The sequence below is a fragment of the Haemaphysalis longicornis genome, unplaced genomic scaffold (genome assembly GCF_048455015.1).
Source record: "Haemaphysalis longicornis isolate Haplotype H1 unplaced genomic scaffold, Haemaphysalis longicornis Haplotype H1 scaffold_12, whole genome shotgun sequence".
Lineage (NCBI taxonomy): Eukaryota > Metazoa > Arthropoda > Arachnida > Ixodida > Ixodidae > Haemaphysalis > Haemaphysalis longicornis.
Window position 1 is genome coordinate 103383740 of NW_027526225.1, and position 27298 is coordinate 103411037.

General features: G+C 47.3%; 1 protein-coding gene across 1 annotated transcript in view; it reads right to left on the bottom strand.

Moving 5' to 3' along the window:
• LOC144163147 (receptor-type tyrosine-protein phosphatase S-like) overlaps positions 1-27298 on the bottom strand; it is a 137642-nt gene that overhangs the window by 25109 nt on the left and 85235 nt on the right. The window contains exons 17-25 of the mRNA XM_077693972.1: positions 25366-25546; positions 24130-24383; positions 23579-23654; positions 21903-22009; positions 19883-20063; positions 17503-17599; positions 16302-16614; positions 11235-11277; positions 10685-10781 (exon numbers count right to left, since the gene is read on the bottom strand). Coding sequence (XP_077550098.1) covers positions 10685-10781; positions 11235-11277; positions 16302-16614; positions 17503-17599; positions 19883-20063; positions 21903-22009; positions 23579-23654; positions 24130-24383; positions 25366-25546 — 1349 coding nt within the window. The remainder of the gene's footprint in view (positions 1-10684; positions 10782-11234; positions 11278-16301; positions 16615-17502; positions 17600-19882; positions 20064-21902; positions 22010-23578; positions 23655-24129; positions 24384-25365; positions 25547-27298) is intronic.

Below are 27298 nucleotides of genomic sequence, written 5' to 3' on the forward strand. Positions count from 1 at the left end.
TCATTGAGGCATTTAACCTAGCCCATCCTAGTATTTCCCTTGCTCATTCCTATTCGGAACACAGTGTAAACTTTCTGGAAGTCACCGTTACTACCTCCCAAGGTCGGCTTCAAACTAAACTGTATAGAAAACCGACAGACACGCGGCAGTATTTGCACTTCCAAAGTAGCTATGTCAGACACTGCAAGACAGCAATACCTTACAGCCAAGCCCACCGATTTAGGAGAATTTGCTCAAACCAAGCCGACTTTGACTCAAACTGTCGAGAACTCAAGACCGCCCTCCTGAACAAAAAATATCCGGAAAAAGTTATCGACGACGCTATTGTGCGAGCCAACCAATTAGACCGTAACAAAATCTGCAAGAAAAAAGCCCCGAACGGTAACCCGCAAACGTAGTTTTAACCCACTCATCCTCCGCTCCAAGAGTGTTAACCGTACTAAAAAAACATCACAATACCCTAATGCAAAGTGACCTCTTAAAAAGCATATTCCCCGAACCACCACGCGTTGTCTACCGGCGTAATAAGAATTTAGGCAACTTTCTCACTAACTCTCGTATCAACCGACCGGGAACTACTGGCTGCATGCCCTGTAATAAACCCCGATATAAAGTATGCCCACACATGACCACTACACAGCGCGCCACCAGCACGGCTTCAGACTACTACGTAAATATAAAAGGTAACTTTAACTGTGACTGCACTAATGTCGTATACCTTCCAGAGTGCACTGTTTGTAGGCAACAATATATCGGCCAAACGGAAACGCCCTTCCGAATATGGTCCAATAATCACAGCTGTCATGCAAAAAGCTGCCCTTATTTGCCGCTGTCAAGACATGTGAACAGTCCCGGGCATGCATTTGAACATCTTAAAGCAACGATTTTAGAATCCGCCTTCAAAACGGACCATGACCGCGAGGTTCGGGAATCTTATTTCATTTATAAATTTGGGTCAGCGACACTTGGGATTAATTAAAGTTACGGAAAACTAACATGCTTATCCCTCGATTAAAATTGGTGGCCTCATAATTTTTATAACTATGTTCATTAATCCTATCCTTGAGTTTCCCATCAGAATTCGCAGAAACTCTCCAAATACAGCAGCTTTATTAGCCTAATGCGACTCAACAATGCCATTTGTCCTCGGGAAGGAGGCCTCGTTCCCACCACCACCTAAGAATGTTTAACCCTTTGTGATCTATAGAACCTACCTATTTCCTGTTCAGTTGCTAGCTTCTGTGAAATGCTCTTTTGTGCCCCATATCTATTCTCTTCATCCGCGGGGGGCACACCCATCTTCGCTTCGGCCTCAACCAGTCTCCCCAGCCACTGAACACCGTACTGTATACTCTTCCCTTTCTTTTGAAACCGCGATTGTCCAGTTTCCCGCATTGTCTGAACTTACAGCCCACTCCGCGTACGTTGCCCCGTCATGGTGCAAGCTTGAACGCTGTTTTGTTAACACGACCCCTTTCTCTCTCTCTATCGCCCCCCCTTTTTTGGTTTTTCTTTTTTTGTTGTAGTTGTTGTCGTTGTTGTTGTAACATAGGCGTAGCCCGCCTGCATGCATTTTCTCCGTTTCCGAAACATCTTCCGCTCCTTCTAACATTTTTCTGCAAAGCTATATAAGAAATGTTTTCCAAATGTTTGTGACAGCAAAATCATGTAACTGTACTCTGATGAAGACAAGTCCCGTTGCCGCTACGTTAGTAAACCTTGTTTGGTTGGTATTGTTCTTGCTGTGTAACTATTTCTGCGCGCTTTGTGAGTTTTATCTTTCTCTAGATTTATATATATATATATATATATATATATATATATATATATATTATATACATTGCCAATTATATATATATATATAATTGGCCCCGCTTGCATTCTTGACCATGCCGCTGAAGACGGTCAGTAGTTAATCCTTGTTGCCGGTGACGCGCATGTAAACTCACTGCTCGTGGCGGCGTGTGCTTTGTAGTTTTTCCCTCCCGGAGACACCGGATGTTTTTGGGCCTTTCGCCACCCGTGAACTCGTCGCATTTTCTGCTATCCCCACCACCCGCGTTCATGCAGTGTGTTCCTCCTTGCCTCTTTCTTGCCTCCTCCTTGCCACCTTGTTCCTCCCTCTTCCTTTCGCCTTTTTTTTTTCTTTTTGAAGGCTCTTTTTCGCCTGCCTTTGGCAGAATAAGCTCTGTATGCTGTGTGTGGTCGTTTGTGTGTTTGTTTCCCATGTGGCTTGTGTTTCGGGGCGCCGCCCCCACTCTGAGTCCGTACGATTTTACCCGAAGCTTTCATTCCTGAGGAAGACCTGTCTCAGGTCGAAACGTTGGAAATAGTCTCCGAAGAGCGCACTTCTACTTTGTGCGTATTCCTGCAGCAACTAAGGACTCCACTTCACGACTATATATATATATTGTAGTGAAGAATGTTAGCTTTGCTCCCGAAAAGCATCAGAGTCGTCATTACCCAGAGTGGGTCATGTTGACCAGTGCGAGCAGCGTCATCATCAGCAAAAAGACTGTCGGTAATCCTCATCGCCATCGCCTGGAGTGACGGGGTTCTCTCGGTCTGCTTCGATCGGCTCGTGTCCGCTTCCCTGATCCGCGATTCCTAACCTCTCGCCTCCAGAAAGATCTTCGTCAATAAATCACCTTTCAAGTGGTGGAGGAGCCGGGGTCACGCCTTAATCCTGGAACTCCGGAGCCGGAAGTTGCCCTCGGCCATGAACAACCAACCGGACCAGAGTACTACGCCCTCATCACCGACGGTGATGTGCTACGGTGCTATGCAGCGGGAACCTCCATTCTTCAACGGAACCGACAATAACGACGCCGAGGATTGGCTGTCCCTGTATGAACGCGTAAGCACTCATAACCGATGGGACGACGCCATGAAACTGAATGACGTCGGCTTCTCTCTGAAGGGCGCCGCCGAGTTATGGTATGGGAACAACAAGCGCGACTGCCGGACGTGGTCTGAGTTCAAGGTAAAGTTCATTGCGGCCTTTGGCCGACCAGCGGTGCGAAAGCTTCAAGCGGAGCAGCGTCTGCGTGTTCTAGCACAGCAGGCTGGCGAGAGCTTTATTAGCTATATTGAAGACGTCGTGGACCTATGTAAGCGCGTCGACCCATCTATGGCGGAAGATGATAAAGTCAAGCATATTTTAAAAGGCATAGATGATGACGCCTTCCAAATGCTTTTGTCCAAGGACTTGAGCACGGTTGCGATGTCGTCAAGCTCTGCTTAAGCTTTGATGAGCTGCGGAAGCAACGGGCCCTCACTCGAGGATCTCTTGCACGGGATAGCTCTGGGTTGAGTTTGGCTGCGATTTCGGCCGATTCCGCATTGCTTACGCAAATTAAAGACTTCGTACGTGAGGAAGTGGCCCGACAGTTGTCCCTCCTACCCTCCACGACGAAGTCTGTGTCCACGATAGAGCCTGCCCTCAGAGATGTCATCCGGGGTCAAATTGCCGAAGCACTTCCGCCGTCGTCTCCGCAGTACGTGCCAGTAGTTGCGCCAGTCACTTATGCCGATGTCGCCACCAGACCATTGCAGCAGCCTGCCGTGACGTTCCAGCCGCCATTTTCAGTTCGACCTCGGGTTCCGCCTCCGGTGCTTTCCCAACCTCAGTTCATGCCGCAACCCCGGAGTGCATGGCGTACACCGGACAATCGCCCTATCTGCTTTGCGTGCAGGATGCCTGGGCACGTTGCACACTATTGTCGTCGTTATCCGCCGTCAACCTTGAACTCTGCGCCTGCAGACTTTCCTCAGTCGCCTCAAGTCCATGTGACTCCACGTTCGTCGTTCCCGACCTCCTCTTCGAACCGCGCCGCCTTTACTGACCACCGCTCGCCGTCACCACGCCGTCGCTCGCTCTCCCCGATGCGGCGCCGTCCTGGTCCAGAAAATGCGGAAAACTAGACGCCGCAGTTCCTGAGGCACGAACTGCGTCGATGTCGAAAAGTCCAAGGCCTCATCCCCTTCCGTCCCCTACCAATGTCATCGATGTTATTGTTGAAGGCATTCGCGCATTAGCTCTGGTCGACACAGGAGCCGCCGTTTCCGTTATTCACGCTGATCTCTGCCGTTCCCTTCGCAAAGTAAAGACGCCCCTGGATGGACTATCGCTCCGAACCGCAAGTGCACAACATGTCGAGCCAATGGCTGCGTGCACGGCTCGGGTCGTTATTCAGGACGTCGTGCACCATATTGAGTTTATAGTGCTTCCGGCGTGCTCCCATGAAGTAATATTAGGATGGGACTTTCTTTCTCGCAATAACGCAGTGATTGACTGCGCACGCGCACAAGTGGAACTTTCTACCTTTTCTGACGCATTGTTCGACGACGACCATCCCATCCACGCTGCTAAACTTGTCGTGGCAGAAGACACTCCCATTCCGCCCTGTTCTTCTGTATGTGTGCCTGTATGCTGTGTGTCTGTGACCGACGCCACGGCGCTGTTTACGCCATCTGACACGTTTCACCACCGCAACCTTTTTCCGCTGCCGTTTGCTGTTCTGGATTTCCACTCCGGGGGAAGCGCCATGTTCATCACGAACATTTCGACCGTACCGTGCGCCCTCCTAAAAGGCGAAACTCTTGGAAGTCTAGAACATATAGACCCTGGCCTTGTTTTCAACGTTACGGATGGCGTGTCACACATTGACATCGATGGACTAGATCCGTGTTCGTCAGATCCAAACTCAGCGACTGACCTTTTCCGTGCCTCCGTGGACGATGCTCTAGACAGCACCCAACAAGCTCAACTTATGGCTCTACTTCAGAGATTCCGTTCGTCTTTTGATTTTTCACACAACGCGCTTGGGCGCACGACCGCTGTGGAGCACACCATCGACACTGGAAGCCATGCTCCCCTTCGGCAACGGCCGTATCGCGTCTCCCCAGCCGAGCGTCGCACCATCGAGCAGCACGTCGACGACATGCTCCAGCGTGGCGTTGTTCGACCCTCAAGCAGTCCCTGGGCATCGCCTGTCGTTCTCGTCCGGAAAAAAGATGGCTCTATTCGATTTTGTGTAGACTATCGCCGCCTCAACAAAATCACGCGCAGGGACGTCTATCCTCTCCCTCGCATAGATGATGCTCTGGACAGCTTGCAGGGTGCAGAATTTTTCTCGTCGCTTGATTTAAGGTCCGGGTATTGGCAGGTTCCTATGGCGGATGATGATCGCCCAAAAACGGCATTTGTCACACCTGATGGATTGTATGAATTTAATGTCATGCCGTTCGGGCTATGCAACGCCCCTGCAACATTTGAACGAATGATGGACAATGTTTTGCGGGGCCTCAAGTGGAAGATCTGTCTTTGCTATCTCGACGACATTGTCATCTTTTCCGCCGATTTTCAGGCGCACCTTCACCGTTTGGAGAAAGTTCTAACATGCCTTTCTAGAGCTGGGCTCCAACTTAACCTTAAAAAGTGTCGCTTCGCCGCCACGAAACTTACCATCTTGGGTCATGTCGTCTCCAAGGACGGCGTGCTCCCCGACCCAGCCAAGCTTCGCGCTGTCGCCGAATTCCCGAAGCCAACCAACATAAAATCCCTTCGGAGCTTCGTAGGGCTTTGCTCGTACTCCGGCGTTTCATTCGCAACTTTGCTTCCATCATTCAGCCATTGACGAAGCTCCTCGGTGGTGCCCGTGACTTGCCTGCCTGGTCTCCGGCCTGCGACCACGCGTTCCAGACTTTGCGCCGTCTCCTGACCTCGCCACCCATACTTCGACACTTCGACCCTACAGCGCCTACCGAACTTCATACTGACGCCAGCGGAGTTGGCCTTGGGGCTGTGCTGTGCCAACGTAAACCAGGTTTCAACGAATATGTCGTCGCCTATGCCAGCCGCACCCTAACGAAGCCAGAATCCAATTATACAGTTACCGAGAAGGAGTGCTTGGCCATCATCTGGGCGCTTACTAAATTTCGACCATATCTGTATGGCCGCCCATTTGATGTGGTCACTGACCACCACGCCCTCTGTTGGCTGTCTTCTTTGAAAGATCCGGCAGGTCGTCTGGGGCGATGGGCGCTTCGCCTCCAGGAATATGATATACGAGTGAAATACAGGTCTGGTCAGAAGCATTCGGACGCCGACGCTCTCTCCCGTTCACCCGTACCTGCTGATCTATCGGACTCTCCAGGGGATCTGTCTTCTCTTGCTGTGACTGATATGGCAGCTGAGCAACGGAAGGACCCATGGATTGTTGCGCTCCTCACCTCGCTCACCAATCCTTCCCAAGCCGTAACGCCACGCGCTCTCCGTAGGCAAGCATCTCACTTTGCAGTACGCGATCAGCTGCTTTATCGACGCAACTACTACTTGGGTGGCCGCAAATGGTTGCTCGTGATTCCTCGTCATTTGCGATCCGATGTTTGTGCCTTGTTCCACTCTGACCCCACGTGTGGTCATGTCGGCCTACTCAAAACCTATGAACGTTTGCGTCTTCGTTACTTCTGGCGCGGGATGTACAACTTCGCGCGGAAATACGTTCGATCCTGCCAAGATTGCCAACGCCGAAACCCGCCGGTACCTCATCTGTGTGGTCCGTTACAGCCGCTGCCTTGCCCAGTCAAACCATTTGATCGTGTGGGCATTGATTTGTACGGACCGTTACCCTGCACAGCCGCCGGAAACCGCTGGACTATAGTTGCCATCGACCACTTGACGCGCTATGCTGAGACCGCCGCTCTACCAGCTGCTACCGCACGGGACGTCGCCTCGTTTCTCCTGCGGCGTTTTATACTTCGTCACGGTGCGCCTAAGGAGCTACTCAGCGACAGGGGACGCGTCTTTCTGTCTGACGTCGTCGCGGAGCTTCTTAAGGAATGCAGCGTCATCCATCGAACGAGCACTGCCTACCATCCACAAACGAATGGCCTCACAGAGCGCTTCAACCGTACCCTCGGGGACATGTTGTCCAAGTACGTTGCGTCTGACCATGGAAACTGGGACCTCGTACTCCCTTACGTGACGTACGCCTACAACACCGCCATCCAAGCGACGACGGGTTTTTCTCCGTTTTTCCTTCTATATGGACGTGAGCCATCGTGCATGCTGGACACCATTCTTCCCTACCATCCTGATCTGAGTGCACGCCGATTTCTGAGGCTGCCAAACACGCCGAAGAATGTCGCCAGCTTGCCCGTTCTTTCACCACTGAAGAGCAGGAGCGACAAAAGTCCATTACGGCTGGAGAGCCCGCACCCGACTTCGTTCCCGGTTCTCTCGTGTGGCTCTGGGTACCCACCAGGACTCCTGGCCTGTGCTCGAAATTCCTGTCGAACTACCAGGGGCCGTACCGTGTTGTCGAACGTACTTCCCCAGTGAACTACGTCGTCGAGCCGCTACCGCCTTCCCAGGATCTCCGACGCCGTGGACGTGACACAGTGCATGTTGCTCGTCTGAAGCATTATTATGACCCGCTCGTCTCGCCATCACCTTGAGTCGCCAGGATGGCTACCCTCTTTCCCGGGGGGGTGATTGTAGTGAAGAATGTTAGCTTTGCTCCCGAAAAGCATCAGAGTCGTCATTACCCAGAGTGGGTCATGTTGACCAGTGCGAGCAGCGTCATCATCAGCAAAAAGACTGTCGGTAATCCTCATCGCCATCGCCTGGAGTGACGGGGTTCTCTCGGTCTGCTTCGATCGGCTCGTGTCCGCTTCCCTGATCCGCGATTCCTAACCTCTCGCCTCCAGAAAGATCTTCGTCAATAAATCACCTTTCAATATATATATATATATATATATATATATATATACAAGAACGCGTAGAAACAGTACGATTGAAAAGTTGTACACACAGGAAGAACCATACCAAGGACTTTTACTTATGTATCAGCAAAGGAATTGTCTTTAAGGGTACAGACTTCAATTCTGACCAAGGCAAGTTTCTTTCCGATGCGTTAGTAAACATCCTTGTTATTATCTGTTTCAATAGTAAGTGTTCTGCAGTAGAAAAACCAAATTGGAAGCCCCTTTTCTACGAGAAAGAAGGTTAAAATGCAAAGCTTTTTTCATGTAACCTGTGTCAATGTAACAGTACAACATCCAAACTTCTTCAACCATGTTGGCTTCTAAGCGTGAGGGCCCCAGGTGCGAAACCAACCACGGGAAGCGTTTTTTTCTTAAGACGCTTAATGGGCCCTCGCTTATCATTACCGCCATTTTGTAAACTCAAATGCGTAAAGTTGGCTTTGCCGCATTGCGTATTGCGCAGACATCGAATTAAAAAGACGCGCAATGGCAAACCATCTAATCTACTTGCCTACGGGCAAAACAGGTTGCTGCCAAAGAGTGACGCATGTCATAGGCCTTAATCATGGTCTATGTCAGTTCGTCTGGGGAGGGGGCAACATCCCCCTTCATATCCGCCACTGATATAGATTAAAGGTCCATGAAGCGCACGAAACACGGAGGAAATAAAGTCCACAAAGTGCGAACGACGCAAACACAACGAACAAGAAAAGCATGGCGAGCGCAATGGGCGGGCCAGGACCATTTTTTGCATGGGAATTTCTCAACAGCTCGACGAACACGGCGTGGTAGCGCAGTGATGGTAAAGGAACAAGGGCTGCTGCCCTTGAGCGGCCAGCCGAAACCACATTTAAATTGAGCCTGTGGCATTTCTCGTCCACTATGAGGGAAAGGCTACCAAACACACTCATTGAAGCACATGTGTTTGCGACCTCTATGTAACGAAGGCATTGCTGCGTTTAACCTTGATGATCAGTCATCACTCATCAAGCTGATCCCTCATCCAGTTCACTCATCAAGCTGATCAGTCAGTGTTTTTTTAACTGTTACCGAAAATCGGCTGGCGAAACGCACTAACATACCGAATACTAGCACTACTTTAACGAGCAAGCAGCTACAAGAACGTTTAGAATCGCTGAAAACAAAATTTGTTGTGATGATGATGATGATGAACGGAGTGGCTAGCGCTATCCAATGGCTAACGTAGCACCCATTTTTAATTTCGCTACACACCACGTCGAAAGGGCTGTTACACTTTAATTTTTTCGCCCGCACCACAAACGACCGTGCGTTCCCACGGCTGGCTGCGGTGTTAGGCTGCCTGTCGGTGTGTGGTCGCGCATCTGCACTGCTATCTGCGATGTTGGTTCGCCTGTCATGAGTTCCGCTGCCAGAAAACGAAACCTTCTCTCTCTTCAAGACGAGCAAGTAAATGCCATCGCTGCTCGGTACAGCATCCCAGCTAGCACCCTCTCAATACTTTTGAGTGCGGAACTGAGCATGAGGTTCGCGAAAAGGCGCACTGCCAGCACAATTTTTGCTCTTGAAACCCGTTTTCGAAAGGCAAAAGCGATAATTAAGTTACGCTTGTGAATACGGGGGTAAATGACCTTGCCTCTTTGGAACGCCGCGTAGTGCCTAAGCTCGTGCGAAAGCAGCAGGCGCAAACCACGCAGTTTTGTACTGTGAAATGAGTCCTGGTAGGGTGGGTTCACCTTCACTGATCTCAAACATTCTGGTTTCGTTTCAGCATCCTTCACGCGTTAACTCGAAACCTGCCTGTAACGAGACCCAGTGGATGTAACGAAAAATTGCAAGATTTTGTCAACTTCGTTATATCCAGGTTTAGCTGTATATTTGGAGTCGCTGGTATTTTTGTTCAATATAGGCGTAATTTTGGATAGATATTCTTGTTATAAACATACCAAGTCCGGAAATCGTTCGATATAAACGATAACTTGATGTAAACGAGTTCGATATAGTCCGGTTCGACTGTTGGCCATAAAGTGCGACATTCGCGTAAAATGGGAAAGCAAATGAGTGAGCTGTGTGTTACAAAATGCACACGAAAAAAAATTCCCCCGCATTTCCCCGAAGGGGAGTATGAGGAAGTGCGAAGCACGGGGTGATGCTATGAGGGGGAGTTTGTTGAAGTTTGGTGGCATTTTGCCCGTTAGTTACATTAACACCCCCTCGTGATAACGTTCGGCTTAACACGCCTCGTTTGTCCCTCTGCGGAAATCTTGGTGAATTAACGTGTATGTTCGAGAGGAGGAGCGCACCGCACCGCAGCTGCGAAGCGCCGACCGGAGTGAAGGGAGAGGAGGCGCAGTCACGTGAGAGAATGCAGAACTAGCGGGTTTGTAGTATCACGTGTACACCACGCAGTTATCAAGCCGCTATAACGCCGCTGAGTCGCCAACGCACGCCGCTGACGACGTAGTTTGAATGCGTTAAAGATATAAGGCGCGTTACTAACACTGATATCAACGTCGCGTCCGTGGCTCAGTCGGTAGAGCGTCGCGCTGCGGCCGCAAAGTCCGCAGATCGAAACCTGGCGCCGGATGCTGTTTTTTTATATAGTGTAGTGGCCTGGCTGGCGCGCCGAGAGAGGGTGTTGCGAGCTGGAGAGTAGTAAAGGGGCTTTATGAGAGTAGGCGAGGGGGGAGAAGAGGCGCTATGCGAGCGCGACGATTCAGGCTCGCTTAAGAAGTGCATTCGCACTTATTCCTGGCCAATCTCCCACGTGGGTATGTGCCATGTCAGCGGCCAGGCAGCGCGCGCCCATCTCCCCCCGTTGCTAAGGAAGACGAAGAGCGCGCGCACTCTCAGCTGTTGCTATGCGGACGGCGGAAGGTTCGGGGTCGCTTATAAAGTGCATTCGCACTTAAAAATAAAGAAACTGAGAACCCACCACAAGGCCGCTATAAGTGCAAGCATGAGAATCACGATGCAGACGATGGCAGCGGTTGGTCCAGAGGAGGAGCCAGGGCTAGGATCCTGCTTCCGTACTGAAATGAACACATCGCAAACACCTGTGACCTTTCAAGGTCACTCAGAACACCTATGACCTTTCAAGGCCACTCACAGTGTCTGTGCAATGGCAACACCCGCACACGAGTTTTCTGACACAGAACCAGTAGAGTTACGCAGCGTGTTGCACATTATTCTATTACAAAAATTAAAAAAAATGGATTGACCCCAGAAAATTTCTGCAAACGCATGCATGTGCAGACAGCTTATAAAATTATTTCATATATGTAAGCTGATAACAGTAAATAGCAACCGTATGACTAGGTATTTCGAAACGTAGTACACAAACTACATCATTTGAAAAATTCACAAGTAACGATTTGGCAGCCTAAGTGAGTTCTGAAAAAGAAAGGATGTTTGCATGCAAACCTAATCACAGTTGCCTTTTGTCGCCCTGATTAAAATAAAAAAAGTACTTGATAATCCCTCACCTGTAATTGGCTCTGTAAGGAGCTGATAGGATATCCTGCTGTCCTGAAATACCAAAAATGTGAATGTAGTCTCTGTTGGATATTTCGCACCAGGTGCAACTTCTGTGTTTCCTGCACATATCAGGAATAAAACTTACCGAAAAATACTGCCGTCGTGAAGCACGTACTTACCCTACTGTGACCATGCTAACTAGATCTTTCATTGGCCTTTGACATATTTTCCCTTCCAGCTGACAATGTAGTGATTAAGCCATTGAGTACTTCTTCCCTTTTCTTGCAACCTTGACAGCTTTTTTTCTCCAACTCCCACTATGACAAGCCGCATCCTTAGGTGTCGCAGTTTATTTTGTAGGCTACACGAATGTGTAGACGAATGAGAGCACCTAGATTGGCAGCCCTTATCTCTTTCGTGACCGCGGGAAAATTCCCCGAGTTTCAGGGTTCCAAGAAAACATTTTTTTCTGCTACAAAATTGGTTAGGCACTAATTACAGGAAAACAAAATGCAGAATATTTAATGGCCTTTCCAATAACACCAGTTTTTTAAATATTTTCATGCATCATATTTGGGGAAAAAATAGGAAAATAAAAATTGTTGTTCAGTTGTCGAAGAAAATGATAAAGGAGTTGTGTATAACAAACCACCGGTAGTAGAAAAAAATTAGAATATACATTTTGTAGAAGAACATTTCAAAAACACGCCAGAGAAAAAAACGTCAACTTGCGCGGAACAGTTTGTCAGATCTATACGAAAAAGTTAGCACGCGTGGTGCTCGTGTCATGCGGTGAAGTCCTGCCTTCGTTTCAAAATGTGCAATTTTGGGTGGTTCTCTAGAACAAATTTGGTAGTTTGACATTATCAGAGGCACCAATTCGCCTTCCCCCCCCCCCCCCTTCTGAAACGTAAACACATCTTTTTAATGCCTGACGTTTCATTTACGGCCAGACAGTATTTGGACAAGCATGCGATGCGGAAATACTTGCATAAAGTGTAAAACGGAACTGCGTTGTTGATACTAATTGACGTTCACTGCCAGTTATCTCATAAAACATGAAGTTGCGCTTTATTATCATCTTCTGACTTGATATTGTAGCCTTGCTTGCAGGAACCAAGTGCGGTGCGCTAGAATCGTGGCCTGCAAACTTTGGCCGAGTAGCTGTTGTGAAATAAAAAAGATCAGCACTACAAGCCTCCTGCATTGCAGTGCCACCTAACATTTTTGAAATGAAACAGTACAAAACTTATTGGAGACTCCGTCCGAATAGACAGTTCAACTAAGACGCAACACTAGACCCCTGGAAAACGAAACTAGCAGACGAACAGCTGGCGGTGTGTAAGGCCGGTTTGAAGCGATTTTATCGTCGGAACAGATATCTGGCAACTGGGTGTTATATTTTGACTTGCATCGGAAGTTCTAATCGCAGAAATCGGGTTAGCGTTGGGTGAGGATCTGTTGCGGACTCCCAAGGCGCCATGGCAGTAGGCTTGAAGTTTGGTAACTGCGTAGTAGCGTCAAATATGAATTTCGCGAGTTATTTCCCGTCACGTTTTACAGCGGATTCGCTGTTATGTCATGAATGTGAGGGGAATTATTAAACGTGAGGGGAATCATTAAACGTGAGGGGAAAAACTTTGCAATGCCCTAAAACTCAGCGGTCTAGCCCAAGCTATAGACAGTAGTAAGCGTGACTACCTTGAGGTATTTTTTAGCGCCAAGACCCACAAGGCGGACCTTCCGTTATGTGTAATTGTTTCTGAAAATGGAACGTGGATTAAGACCATTGCTTTGTTTTTGCAAGAAAAATTGAGCATGTTGCCTGTAGATCACTCTTACATTGTTAAGAACTCAGAACAGGTCATCTAGTTCTTCACGTCACGCTTGAACGAGGGAGTTAATGCCTTCTCCTTCGACATGAAGAACATGTATTATTCGATACCTCATACAGACCGGTTAACGTGTGTATTAAGTGCTATAGATGACTATGGCGTTATTGCCTTCAAAAACACTACCGGAGTAGCTTGCAGTAACTTTTAGAGCTTTCAGATTTTTACCTTAGATCTACTTTTATCTTGTGCAACGATCAAGCACACCTTCAGAAGCCAGGAATCTGCGTTGGATCCTGTATCACCCCCGTTCTTAGTCATCTCTATCTTTCAAGGCTCGACAAGGTCGTCTCCGCTTCTCTTGAAGGGACGTCGGTGGTTAAGATCTTTATGTTTGTGGATGATTTTCTAATTTTGTAATTGCAAGCGTGACATATTTGAGACGGAGGCTTTTAAGGTATTGAAAAAGTTAGGCAGTGTCTCGCACGGCTTGATCTAACACATGAAGAATCCTCACAATGGTCAATCTGGTTTTTAGATTTATATCTTTCATTGAACGATAAACATGTCTGCTGGTGCTACGCACCACGAGCGAATAAGCCGCTCCTCATCTACAACTCTGCGCATTCAAAGCTTGTGAAAAGGGGGATTGTAAAATTAATTCGTGCTTCGGGAATGCTAGAAGTAAATTATGCCCCATTTAATGAGTCAGAGCGTTGGCAATCAAGAAGCGCGCTTGTCTCTTGCCGGGTACCCCAAACAGTTGTTAGTTTCGGTAGCCGAAACATTGCTCAAGGAATGGAAAAAAAGGTGACAATGGTGAGATCGAGGCAATGCCCATGCAGAAGCAAAAAACGGCGGTTATACGCTACGTACACAAACTTTCCCACTATTTGAAAAAGATAGCCGAGCGGTAGAAAGTAAGGTTTGTTTTTTCGGCTCCCAACAAATTGGGCAAGCTATGCAGATTGAGAGACCCCAGCCTTCCCACGAAACCGACGTGCAACAAAAAGCACAAAAACCGCTTTGTAGCTTGCGAGGAAGGCGTTATTTACAGCCTTCCGTTGGAATGTGGGAAAAAGTACATAGGCCAAACAGGGCGGTGCCTCAATGATCGTCTCCGTGAGCACAGCAATAACGCAAAAAACAACACGGGGGGATGGCTTGTGTCACACTGCAAGCAGCATGGTTGCAAGCCCCTGTTCGACAAGCGCGCAGTTGTTGCCACATGATAGCGAAAGCAGACCACGAGTGTGTTAGCACTGCATCTGTCGCCTTATCAAAGAAATAGCGTGATTTTTTAATCGAGCGTGATGTGATGAAATTGTGATGAAATTGAACACTGGCGTAGGCCAGTGTTCATGTGTATATATATGTGTATTCGCCTGCTAATAAAACTGTTGGAAGTAGCGCCTTGTGTGTGTTGACTCGCTTGTGCCATTGTCTTAGCGCTTCAATTCTTTGTCTGCAAACCTTGCAGCTACTGAAACAGCTGAGACGTTTAATCGCCTATTGAAAACCTCTTAACACAAGTATTTGTATAAGTTTAAATTGAATTTGCATTTTCAGACACTATTTTGAAAATTTCAGAGACATGCCACCCGCCGCCGCCACTGCGTTGCTCTCATTGTGGCTAACTGAACATCCATGTTCAGTCCAGGGTCTACGGCAGCGTTCAGTAAACACACCAAGTGAAAGAGCTTCCTGCTTGTGTTGTATGTTTTTTGACGATTGTGCCTGAGTCAGGGGCGTTGCTTCTGCCGAAATATTCGTTTTGAGTTCACGAAAACGCCAACTGCAGCTTAAAAAAAGGAAGACGCCTGGGGAAAATGGAACTGCCGACCTCCATAACATGAAGCCAGCATTCTACCTATCGTTCATCCCAACAGATGGCGCCTTCGCGCAAATTGGACTAGTGAATAAGAAAACACATAAAGTAATAAGAAACCCGGCAATTGGCTATTTTTTTCGCTGGGGACAAGTTTTTAAATACCGCTTTTCATCTCGCATGCAGACAAAAGTATGTTGCCGCGCTACTGTGTGTCATGGTTGACAGCAATATTTTTAGGAGGGCCCATACCACTCGTAGTTATAAAGTATTGATTTAAAAAGTTCTAGGTCGTTATCAGCAACACCATTGCGCGCTAAGGTGTTTTAAGGGACGCTCTTGTATTTATGCTAAAGAGCATACACTCGACAAAAATCGGTTGTCCGTCCATTTAAGGGGGCCATGAAGACAAAACACAAGTTTGGTTTATTCGAAAGTTTGCCTAGTTAGAATCATAATGAATTCACTTGTAATGTAAAGTTCGCTCAAATAAGCTACATAATTAAGCAAACATGTAATGACCGTGGGACCCGCCAGCTCATTTCCCGCAACAGAACCTATGATGTCATATGTGACAGCTCTGCGATTGGCTGAGGCCTGCAAAAGGAAACGCAGATTAGACCAGCTTATAAGCTTGCCAAAGTACTTATTTGCGCTTGCATTTAGCGCACAGTCTTTTTATAGCTTTAAGAGAGAAACTGGAAACAGTGGAAAGTTACAAAAGTGCACGTAAACATAGAAGTACCGGTGTGTACTGCTGTTGGTACCGCACGCACTATGCTGTTTTAGCTGCACAGCCCTGCGGCGCTTTTTGGGGTTGTCTCAGAGTACACAGGCCGATTGGCGCAAGCGACAGTGTCTTATGTGACCATTTTGTCCAGCGAACACAGTGTTTCACAAAGCATTTATTTTCTACCTCAACAAAAACACGCCAGGTACAAATACGGCCAAAAAACAAAGCAAAGGCAGAAAACGGCCAGCCGTGGGATGGTGGCGCCATCTAGGTTGACTAACGGTAAACAGGGCTCCCCACCCTATATGACATCATTGCAGACGTCACGAAAAAACACGATTTCGCGGGAGATTCAAAGTGTTAATTTAAATTGAATTTGCCAGTTAATTTGCCAGTGAATAAAGCATCGTTTGCTTGCGGACAAGCACTGGGTGCACCACAAAAAAACGAAATCTTTCGAATAAAACAAACGTGTATTTCGTCTACATGGCCCCTTAAAGGCGATGGAAGAAGTTAGGTTAGGTTAGGTTAGGTGAGGGTAGGTTGGGTTGGGGTTTGGTGGGTTGGATTTGATCGAATCGGGTAAGTTCACGCCAAAGCGTGCAGTAAATCGTGGCTGCACTGCAGTGTTCAGCCACTATTATGGGCCGAGTCACTTCCGCCGCACGCAAGACACACTTACTCCTTGGAAGTTCACTTCGGCTGCCAGCCCCACGCTGTACGTAGCCTCCGGAATGAGCGGCGCGTTGTAGTAGCCCCCGTAGTAGCGGCCGTCACCCACGGTGAACTCTCCCTGACTCTTCACTTCATCAGGAGTCAGCTTAGCTGCCATGTAGAACGAGAGGTTCATGGCCATCGACTCATTGTAGTTTCGCGTGCCACTGGTCCACTCGTGGAGGGCGCTATCGGCACCACTGGCCTCGCTGGAATCGCCAGCCGACCGCCTGGTACGGTTCTTTCGGTCATCGTGCCTCTGGACCAGCACATAGTAAGCCCTGCAATATGGCAGAAAAGAACGTAAATAGCCGGTAAGCATAGCTAAAACAGCACAAAGGACTGGACAAGGAAGAACAGGACGAAACGCGGTCCTGTTGTTCTAAAGCGCTTAGTCCAGTTGCTCTTTCTTGTCCCGTCCTTTGCGCTGTTTTTGCTATTCTTGAATATGTACCAACCAGCCCAAATGTTTACTTTTTTGTAGCCGGTAAGAAATACAATTTAGTCGTTCGGCACAAGTTCAGTGCTGTAATTGGATAAAACTAAACTATCCGATGCAAGCATTTTGGACACTCAGGAGTGCAAACAACGTTACACTTCGGAATCATACATAATGCTCTGTCACCCGGAAAAATAGAGTGAGAGGAGTTTCATCAATAGTGCTTTTTTTAATATCAACAACATTCTTATAAAAAAGAAAAAAAAGCAGAGCAGAATGCTTTCGCCCTAGTTCACGTGTTTAAGTGGTAACACAGACATTTTATTGCTGTCAGTAATTTCACACGCCTCAAATGAAATATGTTGGCATCATCTTGGCAGCTGCTGTCTGTACAGCAAACCATTTTAGGCAAGAAGAGAATCAGGCACTTATTGGCCAATTAATGCAAAGCGTTTTACTTTCATTTTTTGCAGCTCAAGAACATTTTGAGTTAGAGCTCACATTTATTGCAGCTCTCTTTGTTGCTAAATGCAGGAACGCTTCAACCATACAAAATATGTACTTTCTTTCTGCTTTTAATGCAGGTATTCGCTGAGTATCAAACTGCTGCCCGCAAGTTAGTACGTTAAAAACACACTTTGATCATCATGCCTTGGCGCCGGACCCACCCAGCCTTGAATATAGTGACGTGTGACTGGCAGAAAGAAAATAGACACCGAAAGAAACCTACTTGATGTCATCCGACTGATCGCCAAGTGGTGCCAGCTGCAGCGTGATGGCTGTATCACTGACAGAGTTCAGCTGGGCCTTTGTCTCGATCACAGGGACTGCACGGTAGAGGAACATTGTAGGCATGATGCCACTCCCGTATAGAGCCAAGAATACACGTATGATTGCCTATATACCAATCATTTTAACTCTCTTTGCATTGTTAAAGGGGCCCGAAACACGTTCTGAACACGGTCAGTAAACTCGTGCAACCATTGATCAAGGATATCTCACACTAATGTCGCTTTTTCACGAATGATAGGAAGATCACAATTTTGCTGCCAAGTTTGTTCTTCCCCTCCACTGCACTTCTTTTTAGGTGCGATATGACTCCGTTAACACTCACTGAACTGAGAAAATTCAGGCGGGAGGACGTCACTGGAAACGGGCTGCGCGGGAGGGGGGGGGGGGGGGGGGCACCCTATGGGCTCGATAGCGTGTCAGGACATGGTACTTTTCTGGACATCTTTAAAGCATGGCTGCTTGAGGAGCTCGTTTTTTATTTCGCATGAACGCAAAATGTGCCAGAATATTCAAGTGTCTCCTCATCGATAAAAAAAATTGAGTGGCGATTACGATGCTCCCTAATGCGATATTTGGGTCCAGCAGAAGTGCGCTGAGACAGCACTTATTTGTGGGTTCTCTCGACGGCAGCGATGATTAGCCTCGGCATCGGTGGCGCAGTGCGTCTCAGGAAGAGACCGCAACCCGTGTCTCAGGCAGGCAACGCACGTCTCCATCATGTTTTCGCCAGCATCGCGCAGACGAGCCTCTCGTGCGGGCACAGCATACTGCCCCCCGATCCTCCCCCACCGCACTTTCGGAGAGCGCTTGCGCCGCCTCGGCGAACCGACCTCCCCTCCCACGTTCGCGACACTCTCCTCCTTTGCTTTCTTTCACTGTTCGGTCTTGCCATCGTTCACTCGGTATTTTCACTATTCACCCTAGAGAAAACGGTAGCTGGTCCCTGCTGATTTATGGCAAATTCCCAGCCGGGCGCTGCTAGTCCCAGCTGATCCCAACGGGTCCCTGTTGTTCTTGCCATCGTTCTTGGTTACGACGACGACGCAACTCAGCCCAGAGACGGCTGCCACAGGGCTGCGCTCTAAAAACAAGTCAACAAGGCTTGCTAAGACGGAGTTTGCGTTATGCTTGCGTTATGGGACCCTCTTGCTTGCGTTATTTGGGATCCTCACACGAAAACTAATATCGATTGCCTCGAGAGAATTCAAAGAAGAGCCATCCGCTTTATTTATGGTATGCACGGGCGAACAGACTCCGTTTCTGCCCTCATGGAAAGACATGGTATCCCAACATTAGAATCCAGACGTAAATCAGTTCGGCTAAAATTACTCTATCAATTATTTAACCGGAAGCTCGTATTTGATTCCAGCCCCTACATTAGTCTCCTGGCAACACGGCGCGGTCGTAATTTACATGCCCTTGCCTTAACTCCATATTTCGCCAAAACTAATCTTTTCAAATTTTCGTTTTTTCCACGCACGATCAGTGAGTGGAACAAGCTATTGCTTGCCGCCCTTCTGTCGACAGATTCTATTGACGCGCATGTCTTCCTGGTGACGTGAAAATGATTTGCTGTTGCCTTATCCACTGTTTCATTGTGTTGTTGCATTGTTTTACTTCAGTGTCATGTTTCTCTCCCCACCCCCCTTTTTTTGAAAAATGTAAGTCATGTAATCACGCTTAATTGATTGTTGTATGTATGTGATGTTAGACTTGATTGACTTTTCATATTCTTTTTTTTCCTGTTTATTGCCTGTACCACTCCTGCTTGGGCTTCATGCCTGCAGTATCTTGAAAATAAAAATAAATAAATAAATTTGAGGTTCGGAACTAGCACCCATTGGGTTAAAAAGCTTATGACAGGTGTTAAATGCAACGTTCCTATGCCACATTGTGTACCTGCAGTATTTGTGTTTATCAGATAACAACAGGAAGGAAAGAAATTGAGGGATGGCTTTATTGGGGTTCTCCAAACTTCAATGTCAGCAAAATGATGTGACAAATGAAACATGACCTCTTTACAGGTATAGTGCTGGGAGAGACTTACACGATCTGGCCATAACAAGGAATCTGTCTCTTCATCTGCAGTAGACTGCCCATACAGTGATGATAACGTCACATCACAACCAATGCTCATATTGAGGTAGTGACTTGGGGCATAACTTACACATATATAGTTTTTTAACCTGGCCCGCGTGAGGGCATGTGCTTTTTTACAGGTAATAGTCTTAATGCCACATGACTAGACAAGATGGCCGATCGTCAGGGAAGGTGGTGTTCTAAAAGAATGCATGCGTGGAAGAAATAAGACTTCTTACCACGCGGCCTGGTGTAAACTGTGATCTTCACTGGCTTGCCGTAACCAGCTGACGTCCTTGCCGACACTTCCGTTACGTACGCTGTGCCAGCTTCCAGCCCATCAAATTGCATCTGTCTTGCTTCTGGTCCCACTTCTGATGCTTTTGCCACACGCGGTGAATTCAGATTAACCAGAATGACCTAATTAGACCCAAAACAACACAAAAAAAGGAATGAAGAGAAGATTAATGTAAACAATGAAATTTCAGTTGAGATTAAATTTTAATAAAACAGTTTTAGATGTTATTAGCAAAAATTATAACAACGAATAGAGTGAAACCTTGATGTAACGAACTTCAATGGAACAAATTCCTGCATTTAACGAAGTTTTTGAATTCCCAATTGCCACCCTGTATGTAACGAAACATCGTGGCGGTTAACCTTGATGTAACAAAGTCGGCGAGCTGATCAGTCATGTTTTTTGCACTTTTACTCAAAAATTGGCCGAATAAATGAACTAATTTAGCGAATACTAGCACTAGTGTAAGGAACTAGAAGAAATGAAAACGCCTAATATCGCCTAAATGCGAAATTCGTCATGACGATAACGATGAACGTAGGGGCCAGCAGCATCTCGCGGCTAAGGGAGCAATCACTTTTGGTTCTGCTTGTGGAGCCTGACACCACACCACCGAGCAAGACTAACTACCATTCACGTTTCTGTTTTTTTGCCCGCACCGCCAACTACTGTGCGTTTCCACGTGTGATTGCGGTTTTAGTTCCACACTTAAATTTTGAGGTTCCAGGCCGTCCTGTCGGCGTGCAGTCGCGCGTCTCCTCTTCTATCTGTGCTATCGCTTCTTCGGTGATGAGTGCTGCTGCTAGAAAACGAGAAGTTGTGCCTTTTCAAAAAAGCGCACAATTTTAAATGCCGTTTTTGCTGGTGAGAAAGAGGAATCCTGCCGCATTCTCTCAACAATCTTGAGTGCCGCAAAAAACATCCCATTCGCAAAAGGCACTCTTTCAGCATAAGTTTGGTTCTTGTAACGCGTTAAAAGTGTCAAACGGCAGATGTGATACTTAAGTTATGTTGAGCTAACACGGGAGTAAGTGGCGTTGCTTATTTGGAGCGCCGTGTAGTGCCTAAGCACGTGCGAAAGCAGCAGGCGCAACTCACGCAGTTTTTCGCTATAGAAGAAATTTGTTAAGGGTGAGTTCACCTTCACTGATTTCTAGCATTTTGGCTTTGTTTCTGCTTCATTCCCGCGATACTTCACTCGAAACCTACATGCAACGAAAACCTGGATGTAACAAAAAATTGCGAACTTTTGTCAACTCCATTACATCCTGGTTTAACTGTAATCTGCGTAGAGTGCACGCAAACATTCCCGTTATCTTGACGTTACTAGCCAATGCCGGCATACAGAAGAACTGGTGTTCATAAGAAACGTCGCATACTTCAATGCAATCAGGTGACAGGCATGCTATGCCACGTTACGCAGTTTGAACACTGCTCCTTCTATTGCGGCAGTGATCTCACAAGTACCTGGGCTCATTGCAGTGCGTTACACAAAACCGGAAAGCTGAGCATTTGAAGTGCCGAAGCGATACTAAGGTTATGATGTGTGCTGAGGTTCAAGAAAACTGAGGATCGATTTGAACTCCCTAAGGTTCTTTGACGAGAACCCAATGTTGTGTAAAGAAGCGCTCCTGTCCTTTGCTTCCATAGTGTGTAAATGATCGTCTGCACGCACTGCTTGCTCTAACTTGTTAGAGCAGAATCTTGAGAGAGCATTTACCACAGAACCTTCCACAGCAGCTTTCTAGCAAGCCGATATACATCAAGCTTTCGAGTTCCATAGAAACACAGCTCACAGGTTGGCTTACAAAAAACGCGCCTTAAAGAAGCTACCTTTTCCTGCCACGAAAAATGTTTTCTTTCTTTCATCGAAGCAGAATGTCCAAAAGATTTATTTTTCTTTCTTAGGCTCTCCATAGCCTAAGCAGAATGCACATGCAACTCAGTCCTCAAGTGCGCACCTTGTACCCTAGAATGACACCGTTGGACAGACTTGGCTCCTTCCAGGCGACAACGACGGCAGTTTCCTGTCGGCCCTCTTGATAAACGTGAGACGGTGGCCCAGGTTCTGAGGATAGCAACACGGAAATAATCACGTTTGTTTTGACAAGAAATGCCTGCACAATATGATCACGTCTTAACTCCTCGCGACTCTTCTCGCAGTGTGGAAAAACTACACCAGAGGCGTCAAAGTTCCCTATAATTACTGGTCATTTGAAATGTCCTCTTTAAGACTAAGTTTCAATAGAAAAAAAAACTAGTAGTAGTTATGACTTTCCAGTACGGTACTAGAGATTAATTTGCGGCATTTTTTAAAAGCAAATAACATATCGTAAGAGCTGCTTGTATTTCCAAGGATGAATGCACTCAATAAATGGTATTATCTGTACACAAGCTGACTGATAATGATTACAATAATGATGATTTCCCCCATTTATCCAATATCTCACACATGACTGCCTGCCATGGTTTTCATGGGCCTTTGTTTCATTTTTATTTTCAAGCTTGTCGCAATTATCTTTGCAGTCTTCCAGTCCGTTTTTACTTAGTACTTTTGTAGGTTGCAAAACCCTAAATTGTGGCTGAGCTGATAAGCGAATTCGATTAAAAATACGACTGTTTGAGAACAGCGTATGCTTCTCACAATATGCCATGTTGATTTTTCTTTCGGTGTGCACAATACATCTGCCGCTGAGATGGGGCTTCAAAATACGTATACTTTTTTCAGTCAACTCACTATGTGTAGATGCCTCTCGACAGCCTTTGTGCGCTTTTCCCACTAGACCCGTGATGCTTTCCATGGTTATTCGAAATTCCAATGACCACAAAATAAATTCATTGACAAATTCACAATGGGCGTTTTAGTGACATGAATGCGATATCATTACACCATGTTGCCTCTCAGACCCCCGGACAGAAACAGTGTTCTGGGTAAAGACATTTGGGGACAAATTCTATCGAAAATAAGACTCATTACGTGAGAGAGCAATGAATAGTGCTCCGAATTGGCTCACAGCGTGTCGCTCGAATCAGTCACACACCCCACTCACAGCTCCGAAGTGCCGTTCAAAGTGCTATGTACCACTTTGCCACTGGTAATAACAAAAAAATTGCTGTGGTTTAGCTTTGGCTAACCCTAATTGATAGCGAAAGTTTCCTTCATCGCAGACAGCCCTGAGCTTCACATGGCCTCCAGGCTTTCCTCTATGGCGCGCGCTTATCGCTGCGGCGGCGGCATCCTCGCCTTACTCCGCCAGGTGGCGACACGGCTCCGTTCCCTCCTCGCCTGTCTCTCCAGTCCCGCCTAGCTCTCCCCACCATCGGGCCGGTGCTCCGTTCCGGGCGCTTGCGAAGGGGGGTATGGTTTAATCTCTAGATCTCAAGGTCAAAACTGGTCACTGCGCGAAGACTGCCAGAGATGGCGTAGTGTAGCTTTCGCTACAAAATTGTTCCCGAGTGAACGAACATACAACCCCCTGCCACGTGTACACATCCTGCACTAGTACCCTTCCTTCACAACATCCTAGAAGTTCTCCGGAAAAGTGGCAGCAGCTGGTCAAATATTTGAAACCTTTCATTTGAAGACTGCCTCAAGAGCACATGTTAAAAATGAGTGGAACAAACCAAAGTGACTTACTTGACTCTGTTGTTTTGGCTGTTATCATATTGCTGCGTCCGCTCCATGGCAGCACACCCTTATTCTTGGCCGTTACCTTTATTGGAAGGTGTGTAAGAGGAATAGAACACATTTCAGTTTGAATGCCATTTACCCTTTCGGCTTTCAGCAAGCACTCCAATCATGAGTACGTTCGAAGAAGTTTCCGCAGGAAAAACTTGGGCCCTTTTCAGTAGCATCTGCCTTCTTTACTCTCATTCACTCAAACAAATCATATCATAACAGCTGAAACCATTTTATGAAGTTCAACTTTGTAAAAGTCAAATAACTAAATAAACAATTGTTACTTTATTGTAAAATGAAGGTCCCGAAACCTTGACATCTGAAGTGGGTGTCAAGTGGGTATCAATTAACATTTCTTGTTTACGTTCATTCATCTGTTACTCTTAATTTTCTGTTGAGCAAACCTAAACTAGGCGGGGAAAACAAGTTTGCACGTCAAAATAATTTTCCCCCTGACCCTTCAAGAGCGTAACAATTAGCCCCAATACAAGTCCCTGTAATGCTCTTACAAGCACTTGGTATGCCTTGTTGGGAAGCAAGGGAGACAGGACGGCGCAGTGGTGACCGGCCCGGACTTCGCTGTCACAACTAGCGTTCCCTGGCGTTAGAGTGAAGTTTGTGGGAAACACGTCCTCTTCGACCGGTTTGACGCGGACGACGTAACGCTCGAGTTCACCATTGGGCGGGTGCGGCGGCAGCCAGCTGACGAGCAGCTGCTGGCTGCTGGCACTGTAGACGGTCAGGTTGGTCGGAGGTGGAGGCGCTGGGAAGGGCAGAAAAAGTCGGTTCAGGTCTCAGGAGGGGACGCACGTCCCCCTCCCGTTTTCGCCAGCATCGCGCAGACGAGCCTCTCATGCGGGCACAGCATACGGCCCCCCAATCATCCCCCACCGCACTTTCGGAGAGCGCTCGCGCCGCCACGGCGAGCCGCCCTCCGCTCCCATTTTCGCGACACTCTCTTCTTTTGCTTTCTTACACTATTCTGTCTTTCCATCGTTCACACGGTATTTTCACTATTCACCCTGGAGAAAATGGTAGCTGGTCCCAGCTGGTTTATGGCCTAATTCCTAAATGGGCGCTGCTGGTCCCAGCTGGTGCCAACTGGTCCCAGTTGTTATTGCCATCGTTCACTCGGTTACGACAACGACGCAGCTCAGCCCAGACACGGCCGCCAAAGGTCTCCGCCCTAAAAACAAATGAACAAGGCTTGCAAAGACGCAGTCAAACTCATCTGAGGTTCTGAACTAGTACCCATTGGATTAACAAGATTATGAGTCGTGTTAAATGCAACGTTCCTATGTCACGTTGTGTAACAGCAGTATTTGTGTTGATCAGATAACAAGAGGAAGGAAAGAATTTGAGGGGGGGGGGGGGCTTTACTGGGGTTCTCCAAATTTCAATGTCAGCAAAATGATGTCACAAATGAAACATGACCCCTTTACAGGTATAGTGCTAAAAGAGACTTACACGATCTGGCAATAACAAGTGATCTGTCTCTTCATCTGCAGTACACTGTCCATACAGTGATGATAGCGCCACCTCACGAGTCACAACCAATGCTGATATTGCGGTAGTGACTTGTGGTATAACTTACACATTTATAGTTTTTTAACCTGCCCCGTGTGTGGGCATGCGCTTTTTCACAGGTAATAGTCTTAATGCCTCATGACTACATATGATGGCCGATCGTCGGTGAATGTGGTGCTCTAAAAGAATGCATGCGTGGAAGAAATAAGACTTCTTACCACGTGGCCTGGTGTAAACTGTGATCTTCACTGGCTTGCCGTAACCAGCTGACGTCCTTGCCGACACTTCCGTTACGTGCGCTGTGCCAGCTTCCAGCCCATCAAATTGCACCTGTCTTGCTTCTGGTCCCACTTCTGATGCTTCTTCCGCACCCGGTGAATTCAGATTAACCAGAATGACCTACTTAGACCCAAAACAGCACAAAAAAAGGAATGAAGAGAAGAGGAATGCAAACAATAAAATTTCAGTTGAGATCAAATTTAAATAAAACAGTTTTGAAGGCGAATAGCAAAAAATTCTAACAACGAAAAAAGGTAAGCCTGGATGTAACGAACCTCAATGGAACGAATTCTTGGATTTAAAGAAGTTCCCCATGCCCCCCCCCCTCCCAATGAAGCCCATGTGCTGGCGACCTCTATGCAACGAAAACTCGTGGCGGTTAACCTTGATGTAACGAAGCCGGCGAGCTGATCAGTCGTGTCTTTTGCACTTTTACTCAAAAATCGGCCGGATAAAAGAAATAATTTAGCGAATACTAGCACTACCGTAAGGAACCACCAGCAATGAAAACGCCTAATATCACCTAAATACGAAATTCATCATGGCGATAACGATGAACGTAGGGGAAAGCACCATCTCGCGGCTAAGGTAGCAGTTACGTTTGGTTCTGCTTGTGTAGCCTGACACAACACCAGCTAGCAAGTCTAACTACTATTCCCATTTCTTCTTTTTTTTGCCCGCACCGCCAACTACAGTGCGTTTCCACGTGTGATTGCGGTTTTAGTTCCAGACTTAAAGGGACCCTGAAGTGAATTTGTCGAGCTCCCGTTTTTGCTTGCACTGCGTAGACTGGCTCAAATTAGCACACTTTTCATCGTTTATTCGGTTGACAAATCGGTAATTATTTTACAAAGCGCGAAAGAAGAAAAACTACCATGCGCGGTTTGCGGCGGCCGCACCTACTAAAGCTGTGACGTTAGGAGGAGCGGGCACCGTGATTGGACGATGCCCAAGGTGAGCAACCAAACAAGTTTCGGTTTCGGTTTCGGTTCTCTAAAACACAACCGTTGGCGTTGTTGGATGGGCATTTTCAATAACTCAGTAATCATCGTACCGCGCTTCTGCCATGTTTTCAGCTGTTAAAATGCATAAAGATAAGCCTCCTAGGACGGATTGGAATCGTAGCATTCACTAGCCGAAACCTACGCAGTGCATGAACGTCCTCCGCGTACCCGCAGACGCCCAAATGTCATGCGCTTTTCGCCCATATTTGGAGCTTGCCTCCCTCATGCCTGTGTCGTAAAAAGCGTGTTCGCACCAGGCCAAGGGTCTGTTCATTCTGGCCTGTGCCCACTGCCTGCAAGCAGTCGGTGCTTATGGCAACAGCACGCCAACGAGAACTCGCTAGCGCGCCAGTGCCAGCCTGCGCGCGTTTTGTGAACTAGTTCATGGAGCCATGAACGTTGCGGCCCAAAAAAACGTGAACTCAATATAGAAAACATCGGCGGAAAACGAAAAAGTTAACTTACAAAAAAAAAAGCACACACCCGCGGGGATTCGAACTCGTGACTTGCAAAATACTTGCGGTGGCATACCTAGCAACCCAGACCACTCGGCCACAGGAGCGGGCTCCGCTGGCAAATGTAATATAGGGTATATATTGTACAACCAGTTTACACTTTTATTTAGTTTGGCATTTCAAGCAGCTTAGGTGACTATTTATTGTATTGCGCTCGTGCAGTAAGCGTCGCCCGAGTTTCCACAATAGCTCACGTCTAGCAATTGCATTTCGTAGACGGAAAAGCGTTCGCAGATGCGTAGTCGTGCTGCTGACCGCTGTGCTTGTTCGCCCAGCGCAAAAAAGTGCTTCCCGCACCCTAGTTTTACGCTGTACGGTACAAATATCAGTTGATTTTATTTCCTTAGTACCTA